The sequence below is a fragment of the Homarus americanus genome, unplaced genomic scaffold (assembly GCF_018991925.1).
Source record: "Homarus americanus isolate GMGI-L3 unplaced genomic scaffold, GMGI_Hamer_2.0 scaffold53233, whole genome shotgun sequence".
Taxonomy (NCBI): Eukaryota; Metazoa; Arthropoda; class Malacostraca; order Decapoda; family Nephropidae; genus Homarus; species Homarus americanus.
In genome coordinates, this window is record NW_024751660.1 from 5,147,842 (window position 1) to 5,161,706 (window position 13,865).

General features: G+C 37.0%; 1 protein-coding gene across 2 annotated transcripts; it reads left to right on the forward strand.

The window, feature by feature from the left end:
• Nucleotides 1–296: 296 nt before the first annotated feature.
• LOC121854775 (prostaglandin E synthase 3-like) lies at nt 297–11,900 on the forward strand. 2 transcript variants are annotated; one of them, XM_042349552.1, is made up of 5 exons: nt 297–435; nt 5,473–5,659; nt 6,941–7,129; nt 8,227–8,347; nt 10,756–11,900. In XM_042349552.1, exons 1-4 carry the CDS (start codon nt 356–358, stop codon nt 8,326–8,328), a joined length of 558 nt encoding a protein of 185 aa, XP_042205486.1. In that variant the 5' UTR covers nt 297–355; the 3' UTR covers nt 8,329–8,347; nt 10,756–11,900. The 2 variants fall into 2 exon arrangements, with proteins under 2 accessions (XP_042205486.1, XP_042205487.1); XM_042349553.1 differs by having other exon boundaries at nt 10,759–11,900.
• Nucleotides 11,901–13,865: the final 1,965 nt, after the last annotated feature.

Here is a 13,865-nt window from a genome sequence, read left to right on the forward strand (position 1 = left end):
TAAAATGAATATTCTCGAAATATCTATTGATTCTAATGATTTTGTGCCAGCTCATTCTGGAAGCTTCCGAATACGGTAGTAGTCAAGTCCAAGCAACACTTCCGTTCTTGTCATCTAGACATGTTGATAGTAGAATTGAATCTAAGAATACTCTTCGATCTAAATTTATTATTTTTATTATATCTAACCATAATTAAGAAACTGTAAGTAGGGATTATCGTACAAATATTAAAGTGCTGCTCGGAGTATAAATATAGAAAGCAGCCTCCCCCTGGAGACGCTAAAAGAGTATCGGAGTAGAGTATTGGATTTCTTTACTGGACCCTCTTTAGGAGAATCTAATACTATTCAGCCCATGGCAGCCGATCCTATTAATCGTCAATGCACTTATTTACGTTGCCAAGACCAAACGCCAAACACCATGTCATCCCCACAGTGAGTAATTTAATGAATTTACAGAGAATTTAGAGGTAATGCGCTAGGTGGTGTGAATGTAGGGAGTAAGAGACGGTGGAGGAGTAGTTGAATAACGTCGGTAATAAAGTTCAATGGGGGAAAGAGTAATAATTAAGAATGAAACACCGGCAGCGTGGGCCACTCATACATTTAAACCAATACTAGTTAGAGTATCTGGGAAGTATATATTAGAGATTAATGGACCATTCAAACTTGTGAAAGGTTATTTGATAGCAGAATAGCGGCATTACACTGGGTTGTATTTATAATGAGGTGGACAAGATATCGGCTATTGCACAAACATTTCTCAGGTTTAATTACCATTATATACTTGGCCTCAGATTGAACTGGTATATTATATTCTGTCCATGTAAAAACCATGATATGTAAATGAATAGTTGGCAGTTGAGAATATGTGACAGTACTTTACCACTCATGAAACAATGGCTCTTGTCATGTGAGGCTTAACATGTAATGCCAGTCTTTCTCTGCTGTTAAATGGCGTATTTATTATATTACTAGGAAATATTTTAACTGATTGAGAAGTTGCATAAGTTTAATTACCCATTGTAGCTCCTTTATGTTGTTTTGGTGTCGTAGTGGATATTTTGCCATGACCGGCTAAGTTCCTATCAACGCTATTTTATTGAGAGTGCGATCTGATTGGCTAATTGTCCATTACCGGCTAACAACGTGAAAACTATATTTGACCGCGACTGGCGGCAATTGGCATTTATTTCGCCGAGTCGATCGTTGTGAAGTTATAAACAGAAGTTGGTATTTGGTACAGTTGTGGAAATGTGTTTCTACGCTCTGTGGTAGCCCATGCCTCCAAACGGCACCGTCACAGCAGTAGTATCACTATTTATAATTGAATGGGTATTGGTCATGTAATAGGGTGGCCAGACGTCCGGATTTAGGTTGGACAGTCTGTCTTCCGTCCGGCTCTACCTTGAGCCGGATGTTAATTTGTCCTCCTTTTTTGTTGTCTGACTAAAAAGAATTATATAAATTACCTTAGGTATACTTAAAACAGCGGGAACTGAAGGCCGTAATAACCGTTAACGCATTATTATATGTAGTGCTGTTGTCAACACTGCTGATGAGCCGCAGTGTACGACAGTACGAGTCAAGTTATCAACACCTTCAACGTGTCCGAGATGGTCAGTCTGCCCAAGGCCGCAGTGGAGAGTGGTTGAATTTTTTCTTGCTTCAATTTGGTTAGCATATGCTGTTTCAGCAGAAGTAAAAATGAATATTCATTTCTTTCAGTTCTTTATTTATACTGTATGAATGCATTTATGTAATATATACAGTGCGTTTAAAAAAATTAACTTTAGAAAAATGACCACAAAATAGCATTCATCACATTATAGTAATATTTAACAAATCAACAATTCTTCAAAGTGTATTTTGTATATTTTAAACAACTTTTTCATGTATTTTCAATTCATCATTAAACATGCTTAATTTAGGTTAAAAAATAGGTGTCGCCAAAAAATAAATTCCACCTTTTTGGAAATTTGGAAATGGTCACCCTATCGTGTAACGATGGACGTGATTGGTGGATAGGTTTGCTATAGGTCATATAGGTTGGACGTTTGGAGACACAGGTTACCACCGGGGGTGGAGAACACATTTCTGCAACTGTACCGATGAAAGTAAGTTTTTTGAAGTGTCGTGGTGTAATTTTAAATTTTTTGTGGATGTTAGAGCACCGTATGCTCGGACTGAGTGGGTCGGCTGTTAACAAACCGATGACACGCGGTGACCCGACAAATTTTTCGGAGGAGTATTTACAGTAAATAATTAATTATATTACATACAAAGCACATAGGGTATTATTATCGTTTTGGTCATGCAGCAAATTTTTGGATTTTAAGTGGTGGTCCTTGCACTCAGGGGTAAAGGAAACACTCTGATGTCAAGTCCGTAAGTTCTATTCCTGGTACAAACACAAAGGAGTTGAGACAAGGGTAAACAGCGTCCTGTCTTGGAATCTCTCTGGGTATCTCTCTGCGCATGCGCATACAGCGCGCATCTGCCCAAAGCATGAACTAACACTTGGTGACAAAAGGGAGTGTGATTATAAACATATAATACAGAGACCTAAATCAATAATGGTAAATAGTACAGAGTTACATATTACAGCCATATTCGTCTCATATATCTACAGTTAGGTTGAAATTATGTTTTTTTTCCAATGGTTTTTGATGTGTTTTGAACAACACCCAAATAGGTGTATGACTGAAACGATAATTTTACTGCATGTAGAGACAAAATTTTAGTGTCGTGATAAATTTTTCACCGTGTTTTACCCCACAATTTCCCTCACCCTTCATGCCCTGCGCACTACAGGTGATTTATGATCGTAGAGCGAGAAAACTAAAAAAAAAAAAGTTGTCGCCTCCTTTAAAAATATTAAGTATAATGATAATAACATCTGCAGGAAAAATGAAGGAAATCCAACAACTCCTGGTGGTAGTGCTGTTGTCAGAAAATGAAGTGCAGTACAGTATGCAATATTTACATGTATACAATACTGTATTAGGTTAGGTTACCTTGGTTCCTATGAGAATTAAAAAATGGGTCAATGATATAGTCTCAAGAGCACGTTTTCAGCCCCTAATTCTTCCTTCACCTGCTGGTGATGGAGGCATCATTTTTCAGTGCACTATTGCCTTATTTTTTTATTTTCATTTTTTTTCAAAAATTTTCTGTATCTAAAATGTTTCTGCACAATAACTACAGTGGGATTTTTGATGTTGTGACATTACCGAATATCATAGGTTTTCTCCTTTACTAACATAACCTGTGAGGGACCAAACTCATGAGAAACAATGGGAGGATTAAACAAGCCATTGGTTTCCTTTTCAACAAGATGAATTACAGTACTGTAGATGCTTTTATGTGCAATGCAACCAAAGTCAATAAGTTTTTCATGCATGGTTGATAAACCTCTTAATTTTGGTTTCTTTCGGGTAAGAACCATTTCATTGATGGTTCCATTTATGTCTATCTCATTTCACGTGACTACAATACTGTACAGTGGTCCCTCGGTTAACGAGCGCCTCGGTTAACGAGATTTCGGTTAATGAGTTACCTTCCATAAGATTCTTAACTTCGGTTAACGAGCAATCCCTCGATTAACGAGTTTCTTACGAGCCAACCTGAACATGTTTTCGCTTGCATTTGGCGGTCCACCAGCTGTAGTATTAGTCCGCCAATACAGTAATCGGTTCTAGGGCTTAAATTCCTTACCATTTTAGCAAATATAAAGAAGTTTATACTATTCAAAAATTTTAAAAGTTTAATATTAATTTTTTTAGTCATTTTAACAATTATTGAACATAATTGAAGGTAGGGTCACTAGTTTGTGGCACGCCATCCAGCCTGCCAATACAGCATACAGGCGTCAGTCTTTGTGTCTTTTCAGTGGAGGTAACATCTTGCTTGAGACTCTCTTCAACTAAATGCTTTTTTTCTGTGTTTGCAAGCATATTGACAATATATAATGCAGTGCAGTGTTGATTTAAAGAAAAAAATCTTGAATTACACCAAGAGAACTAAAATTTTATGGGTGAAATGGCATCATGGGGTGACTTCTCTCCACCCCAATGCCTTCTCTTCTCCCTTCTCCTCCACCCCCATTCTAATTCCCGTCATCATCATTATCACCCAGGAGCCCTCTACATACACACCTCAAAGTAAGTGTACTTTTCTACCTTTTTGGTTGAATTTAGGCAATTTTCGGTGAGCTGGAACCAATTACCCAAAAACCCATTGAAACAATGGTTTCGGTTAACGAGTTTTTCGGTTAACGAGCAACCTTCTAGAACGGATTGTGCTCGTTAACCGACGGTTAATGAACACAATTTGTTCCAGAAGGTCGTTCGTTAACCGAAATCATTGTTTCAATGGGATTTTGGGTAATTGGTTCCAGCTCACCGAAAATTACATATAAAGTAAAAAAAAATGCTGTAAAATTACACTTACTTTGAGGTGTGTATATAGAAGGCTCCTGGTTGATAATGATGGGAATTAGAAGTGGGGGTGGAAGAGAAGGTAGAAGAGAAGGAACTGGGGATGGAAGAGAAATCACCCCATGCTTGATGCCGTCTTTTCACCCATAAAATTTTAAGTGCACTATGTGTAATTCAAGATTATTGTCTTTAAATCAACACTGTACTGCACTGTATATTGTCAATATGTTAAATAAATTTCAGAATGACCAATAATTGTACAGTACTGTAAAAATACTCTGTGTTCAAGAGACCCACAAGCAAGATGTTTCCTCCACTGAACAGAGATACAAACTGAGGCCTTGGTGGGTGAGTGAAATGGCTGATGGGAGCACCGAAAACTAGTTACCTGTACTGCAATTATGTTAAATAAGTGTTAAAATGACTAAAAATTTTAATATAAAACTTGGAAAATTATTGAATAGTACAACCTTCTTGATATTTACTCCAATTTTAACGAATGTAAGCCCTAGAACCGATTTCTGTATTGGCGGACTAATCTTCCAGTTGGTGAGCAAGCCAAAGCATGTCGAAACATTGTCGTAAGAATTTCGTAAATCGAATTTTTGTTCGTTAACCGAAATGAAGATTCTTATGGAAGGTAATTCGTTAACCAAAATTTTGTTAACCGAGGCGTTCGTTAACCAAGGGACCACTGTATATGATTTTAATGTGTTTTCATTAGGAGTGTTCTGAATTGAAGTTCATAGATGTGATTTTATTGCTGAATGTTAGAGCATTTGCTTTGCAAATAAGGGGTGCAGTATAGGAATTGATTCCTGGCAGGACAGCTGGGCTGGGTTCCCTTCTTTTACACTACTGTAACTAATAAAGATTATTACACTATTAGGTGTACTTCTAATAATGGAGCAGCCCTTTGACCTGCAAAGGAGTTTTTGTGACCCAGTATCTGCTGTATGTTAAGAATCATCCATTATCATTGCAGGTAAAGGCTTGTAAGAAAAAATAAACTAAGTTTTTTCCTTTTTTGCAGGACTCTTCCTCCTCCGGTTGCTTGGGCACAGAGGAAAAACCTGGTGTTCCTCACAATCTGTTTGGAGGACTGCCAGAGTCCTACCATCAACATAGAAGAAAACAAATTATTTTTCAAAGGCACTGGTGGCACAGAAAAGAAAGATTATGAATATACTTATGAGTTCTATAAGGAAATTGACCCTGAAGTAAGTTTTCCCAGTTTCCTTTTTCTTCTTTTTCAGGGTGTCCACAATAGGGATCTGAATTCTCCATTTTCAACTGGTTTTCCATTTTTTCCTGTCGTTTAGGCTACCCACATGAATCGCATAGATCTATTGAGAAAATTTTTGGGGGGGGTGGTATGACCACGACGAGAGAAATGTTTGACAATAAATAACAGTAATTAACCCTCTAGGGTCCGTGGGTCTGCCGCGCTAGGATACTGAGTATAGTGGCTGCACTCTACAAATTCAAGCATTACATCATATACAGTACTCTATTTCTCATTGGCTGAGTATAAATCGATAAAGCAACTACCGTACCTATGTTTATCATAGCTGGATAAACTTTAATTTCACAATATCACTTTGTCAAGAATTTTATTTTTTTATTTATTTTTTTTTATGGGCATTAGCCCACCCGGGCACAGGTAATGACCCACATCAGGGCCTTGGGGGCAAAAATATAATAATAAATAATAATTATAATAATAATAATAATAATTATTATTATTATTACAGCAATTAATAAAATTAATAGCCAATTAATACAAATAAAATAATAAAAATTATAAAAATAATAACCATAAATAAATACAAAATTGAAAAAAATAAATCAAGAGTGAGAAATTATATACATTATATATGTTGTGTTGTCCAAGCAAGAGAAACAATTGAGACCCTGCAATTGTGTGTAAATGAGGCAGAAGTCTGATCATCAACCTGGGACTTGGTCACAATTTTCGTGATGCCCTATGGCAGCAGGGTCTACCATTAGACAACACATTATGCTTCCAATATCTTCCCAGGCGGTAGTACCTCCCTGTTTGGTAGCTGCCTACTACCTGTAAAATATTGTGAAATTAGAAGCTGTCCAGCGTAGAGCAACAAAGATGATGCCTTCATTATGTAAGACACCCTATGAAGAGAGGTTGGAGGAATTAGACTTGGTTTAGTTCAAGAAGCGTCGACTCCGAGGTAGATTAATCGAATGTTTTGAAATATTCAAAGGTTCATCAACATTGTCCCAAACAAACTATTCCTACTTGATAACTCGTACTAGAAGTAATGGGATGAAGCTAAGATGCTGACAGGTACTATTAGACTACAAAATATTCTCCCTCTTTCTCTCCCCCTCCCGTCTCCCTCTCTCTCCCTCTTAATACTGTACAGTACACTATTTAATAATATGTAAATTGTAAGTGATAGCAATGTTTCGTACAGTTTTATTAAAATACACTAACATGTACCTTTGTATAACCCCAACAGAAAAGCCGTAGCTTTGTCCGTGACCGTAACATAGAATTAGTATTGGTAAAGAAAGAAGATGGACCTTTCTGGCCACATCTTCTTAAACAGAAAATGAAACAGCACTGGCTTAAGGTAGACTTCAGCAGGTGGAAGGATGAAGATGATAGTGATGATGAAGGAGAAGGTCAGAACCAAGACCTGGAAGAGGTATGTACAGTACAGTATCTCTCATATTGTTATCCAATGCTCTGTTGGGGGGGGGGTGAACTGAGGGCATATAAATAATAATATTTAATGGTTTATTGGAAAAGTTAAAGAGTCAAAAGGCTGGGGGATGGGCTGGTCATTTAACAAAGGCTTTCATTACTAAAAGGAGAAAGAACATGAGTTCAATATACTATATTTTATAGTTGATGGCAGTGGCTGGTCTCTTGCCCTACTGTGTGAGGTCACGTAGGCCAGGTGGTGCAGTAACTCGTCCATAGGTGTTGACATGAAGGACCTCAGGTGGAGAAGTAACCCTAGGTGTTGATATGAAGGATCTCAGGTGGTGCAGTAACTCATCCCTAGGTGTTGATATGAAGGACCTCAGGTGGTGCAGTAACTCATGACACTGTAGCAATTCAATCATTGTGTTGTAGTGTCATGGAGACACTGGGTGGTGTCACAGTATCTCACACTCTGCCAAGTGGTGTTGTGGTATCGTATTCAGGTGTAAAGCCGATCTACTGTTGTTCTCGGAGTGGACTGATTAACACTATACTGCCTGGTCAGAAGATGGTGGTTGGTTCCCAGGGGTGCTTATCTCTGGGTGTTAGGGCCACACTGGTGGGTGTGACAGTTAACTTGGTGATCACTATTGGCTGTTACTGTTTAGTGTTGATTTAACTGGCCTAAACACTGTTCAACACTGATTCCACCTCTTGCCGAAACAAATTGTCACTTTTGGTGAGATTTTGTTGATATCCCGGTGGGAAGGAGGAGTTGAGGGGTAGAGGGAGGGCCAACAATTGGTCCTGGCGGTTGCTGCAGCAGCACCGAATAGGTCTCGACCCTCTGGTGGTTTGTGGGTGCATGATGGGCATTCAATAAAGTGGGTTTGAGTGTTAGTACAGTATTTTAAGATAATGTTGTTGAGAGTTATGACCTCTTGAACTTTACTGCAAAGTAGAAATTGGTCACTTTTGTGGATATACTGTTGGTGATACTGTGATCCTATTTTCATTAAATTTTATCTCCATGAGTAAATGCTATAATGATCTAAAGGTTTCAAATTTCCCCTAATAGTTCATGTTGCACCACAGGTGATGCGTCAAATGGGTGGTTTGGGTGGAGACAGCCGACCATCTTTGGATGATCTTGAAGATGAAGACTCGGATGATGAAGACCTACCTGACTTGGAGTAATTGCATCTTGAGCCTGCAGGTCAGTATGTATGAGTGTGTTGGAACTTGATAGTTCAGTATACTATGGGGTATTTTTTACTAGTTAAGTAAATTTTCTAAGAATATTTAACATTTTACCAATTATCAGCTTTTTTTTTTAATGGGGATTTGCCCTCCTGGGCATGGATCACTGACCCACATCGGGCCCTGGGGGGGGGGCTAAAAATATAATAATAATAATAATAATAAATATAATAAAAATAATAATATAATAATAATAATGAGCCATATATAAATATGAAAAAAAATAAAGAGTGAGAAACCATATACAGGGGTTATGTATGTTGTGCTGTCAAAGTAAGAGAAATAATTGAGACCCTACCATTGTGTGTAAATGAGGCAGAAAAGCAGAATTGCAACTTGGAACTTGTCACAATTTTCATGATGCCATACAGCAGCAGGGTCTGCCATTAGAACACATTATGCTAACAGTATCTTCCCAGGCAGTAGTACCTCCCTGTTTGATAACTGCCTACTATTAGCCATTTGGGCAGTTGGTCTGTCTAGTGTTAGTGCAGTACAGGAGGAAACCTGAGTCAAGGACACCTGTGATGTTTGGTAGGGTACAGTATATAGTTTTCCTGTCAATATACAAAATCAGACTAATTAGAGAGAAGTTAGTACAAACTGAATTTTTGTAAAAAATATGCAAGTACAGTAATTAGTGAGCAAATAGTGTGTGATGGTGGGCCCTCCTTCACTGTGATTGACTGAAGTACAGTAAGTGGTGTGGCTCATTAGCAACCATAACTTGGTTTTTGTGACGTGTTAATTCCCTCCATCACCTCCCAAGACATTTTATACTTTCAGCTGTGTAGAGACATCTATATCCACACTTCCAGAGGATTTTATAAACAATTGACAGTACAAACAGAAAAATGCAACAATGGCATGTGGTAACTAATTGTATGTTAAAACAACAAAATCCTAACACTAAACTTATTTTTGCACTGAAAATTTGTATTTATTACAGGCACATAATACCGAAGCTCGAAATGTTTACTTAAACGGGGTGATTTGGTATTTTATTTAAATCCATATCCACAAAAATACCTTTGAAAATTGAAGGGTTACTGTCTTTAATTATTAAGTTGCACTTTGGTGTGAAATGTTCACATAATTGGATATCCGGAACATCCATTCAATGTTATTATGTTGCCATGGTGGTGAAATTTGGTCATTAACTATCAACAGAAACTTGTTCTTGTCATGTCATCATGTTACAATGATGGTATAACTTTTATGTCATTGGCTTTCAGGGAAGTCTTTTCACCATATTGGAAAGCTAAGGAGTTACTCATGTATTGTCAGATTGACTTTGAGAGATGTTTGCCAACTTTCCTTTTGTTCTTTGGCTATATATTTGTGCTGCCGGAAGGTAATACAGTACATAGTAACATAGCGTCCTTTATGTTTCATCGAAGAGAGCATGAGTGATTGTTTCATATAGACCATACAGTACCTGTACTTGAGTTAACTGATTGTGTGGCACTGCCCTATAAGTAGGAAGATGTGTAAATTTTTTATTTGCCCTTCATTGACAATAGCAATTCTGTTACTGTCAGACTTTGGTGGTAAAATATTGTATAGGCTAGGAACATCTGAAAAGAATTTGGTTCCCATAGCAAGGTTGTGGAAATAGAAGTGTAAAATCAAAATGGTAAAATCTCAGCAGAAATAAACTGTTTTTCATACTGCTCAGCAGAAATATACTTTTTTTACACTGCTCAGCAGAAATAAACTGTTTTCATACTGCTCGGCAGAAATGTTTTTTTTTTTTTACACTGCTCTTACATTCCATTGTACCAAGGTTTGGATCTCTATTAAGAAGGCAGTGCATGATAAATAGCTAATTAGAATCATATGCATACTGTACTGTATTTCCATTAACTTCATAATAACTACAGTAGTGTAAGGCATATTCATATCACCACTGACTAGTTATAATAACCTGATGGTTAGGGTTAACTTGTTTTAATATTTTGTGTAAGCCAGTATAAATAATGTAACTGCAATCTGGGTTGTTCTAAAAACCCAGTTTGTTGCCAAATTTCCAGACAAATAGGGCAAAATATACATTGTAAAATAGCATTTATTACTGGTACATAATGAAGTGCCCAGAAAATATCAATGGCTTTGCCAAATGGCATTACAGAGTGAGTTTGACTTGGTGAGTAAGGCTTTTTTACCTGCATATAAATGAATAAAAAGGTGTGCATGCTTTTACTTACATTAGAAAAGGTGTGGTCATACTTGCTCACACACACAGAAAGTAAACACTATTGTGAAACATACACACTCCTGCATGCATACATCCACATAATGTCTTACAGTGGAAGAATTCCTGTAGGGTATGGATAGACTATTAATAACTTTGTTCTTTGGCAGAAGCCTTGGCGGACCATGCGTTCATGGGGGGCAAGAAAGCTACAACAAACTCAGAGTTGGCTGGGCTGTAGCTCCCTAAATCGAGTGCGTGCAAATTCCATGGTGACCTGCTGAGGGACAATGTTGATATGTAACTATCTTGTGGGGCTTTGTGCACGTGAGAGACTTGTGTCAGTATCTGCCTACCCCCATGTGAAAGGTCAAAGGTCGCAGTGCTAATGGACTAATGGCTTTATACCTTTCCAATACAAGGAGATAAACATACCAAACCCCTTCTTCAGTAATACATAAGTTTAACAAATATGAACCAAGCTTGCAACCAAACATCCTTTACAGCTTTTATAGAAAAAAAATGCCAAATTCTAATTCTCATCTGGCAGTTGAGAAAATGTTAAATTTCTATCTAATGGCATACAAGGGTTTTTTGCTTGGAATCCTTGATGCCAGTGTGTGTTGGTGGTACTTAGAATAAACTATTTCGATTAATAAGATGGGTGGGGTAAGTAGATGGTCTTAATGTTCATAATGAGGGATGTAATTTTCATATGGAAGTGTTAGTACTTGTACTTTCCTTGAGAGGATTGTTCATTATTTTCCTTTTAATTACAGACCAATCAGCCAGTATATGTTAAACCAAAGGATGGAGCTTTTATAAGTTTGTAGTAATAGTCCAATGAGCGTAAAAAAAATGTCGAGTTATGAGGGTTAATTATGTATACAAGGTGTAGTTGTTATTAAAAGAGTACCTGTATGTAATATAATATTAGTTTGAGTTGGTTTCATACATTTTGTAACATGAATGTGTGTCCATATGTGAGAAGGTGATCTTGATACGTGTGTTTGTGAAGGGAAAAAGGATTGTTAAGGAATTGTTACCCCTTAATACTAGCCGCATACAGATGTCTGCTGAGGCGCAACTTCCTAGGACGGCCGCAGATGTTGATAAGGAAACAATGTCATAGACCATCTATTTGCCTTAGTGTCAACACAAAGGTTTCTTACAAATACCATATCATCATAGAAACTTTTGAAATCAAACAATGTCTTCAGCATTGATGGATTTTTTTAACACCCAGATCACCTTTTTACTGTTAACAGAACACCCACATACCTAAAATTTAACTTCCAATACACAAATCACAAGATGTGTTGTTTCACTTACCCTATGATTCAAGTACAGTATAAAAAAGAAGGCTAGCATGACAAATTAGATTTTAAATTGTAAAAAAAAATTTGTGTAAAGTTTATTTATATGGATACCAATCTTGACTGACAGACATTCATTGAGTAAATTGTGGGTGAGCCACAAAAATGAAGTTTATGACCCCTGGACTTTTTTGTTGTGTTTTTATTTTTTTGTTTAATTTCCATAATTTTTTCTGTTTTTGCTGATGAATTAATGAAGTCTTATTAACTTCTCCCAAGAAAACAGTGCATTTCGTTTTACGTGAACGTTAAAAGTTTGAATATTCATAACACTTGATATTAATTCTCGGCATTGATAATGGTGAAAATTGTAGTATTACTGTATATATGACATTTGAAGGTTTAGATATTTACATATGATTTTATATGACCTTTTTTACGCATACAAGCCCATTCAAACTACGATGCATAATAGCTGGACAGGTGTTATCACTTGATTCAGTAGCTGGTGGATGTTAGTCCTCTGGAGGGTTGTTTGTTCATTGACTATTGTACTGTAATTGCTGGATATAATATGCTAATATTTAATGGATTATGATATAATTTGTGAACTTAATTGTGTTGATTTTTTGAGGTAAAGTGGTAAGCAGATAATTAATAAATTGTGCTTGGGTCCTTCCCAGTGCCCCACAATGAATAGCGGCAGTAAGTATGAGTGATAATCATTGTGAAAGAATAATTAAAGTGTGTTGCCTTGTATGGGTAACAGTATTTTCTACACATATATTTCTTTAGCAAGTGTTCTGGTGTGAATACATTACAGATCTCTCTCAATCTGTTTAGATGTTGAGAAAGTTAAAGAAGTCTTGGGCATAGAGCAAATCAAGTCTGCTCTGATGGTATGGGCATATTTAAAGAAAAGGAGGCAGAAAATTGAAGATTGCATGATTCTGAGAGGGAAGGCCAAGGAGATGGATTGATAGGGGTGAAAGAGGCACTGAAAGTAAGAGGGATGGAAATTCAGAAGAAGCAGTATACAGTACGCAGATGGGTGAAGGGCACAGCGTTAAGTGATTCTGAGGAAGGACTTACCGGTACTACAGCTGTGGGGTGTTGGCATATGTAAAGAGACTGTAACAAATCCTATTTGTGGAAGGTGAATAATATCGCAGAACACATTTTTTCTTACAGTACTAAGAATGAATGAAAGACAACTCACGAGGAAAAGTTTGTGTCTACATAAAAACAACCATGATGAAAGTGGATTGAAAATTCCCATCCTTCTGATACAGAAATTGATAAAACAGTACTGTGCTCCACAACATACATTATAAATTCATTGTTTAGAAGAGAGATCCTCCCAGAGTTTTTAAGATTTTATTTGTGTACCGACATGGGGTTGAAACTTCTGGAACCAGGCTTTTTTGGACTGGTCTTTGTCTTCAAAACTTTTTAAGGGCATCAGCTTTGGCTTTGAAGCCAGAGGCAGGGTACTGGCTTCAGCTTCAAAGCCACAGGCCTGGCTTTGGATTTTCATCTTTATACAGACACTGGCCGTATCGTGACATCACAGCTAAGCTGATCCCGGACTTTTCTATTCACACAATGACCTGACCTGCCCAAGAAAGTCTAGGTGCATGCTACAGGCACACTGATGTCACAGCTGATCTCTGTTGGTCTATTCTCACACTGACCTAACCTAACCTACTGTATCACCTCTGCCTTCTCAGATCCTTTGCAATTTGTGACTGTAAATTACTGTTTATATAATATGTAAAATTTTTGCATATTTAATTGTTTTGAGTAATAATAAAATTAATGGTGATGAATTAATAAAATAATGAAGGCAATGGATAAAATAAAAATTTAAAAATAAATTGTTATAAGCAATTTTTTCCAAAACATAACCCCAAGTCATTTTATCTCGAAGCCTTTCTGCAACTTTATAATATCATATATATTCC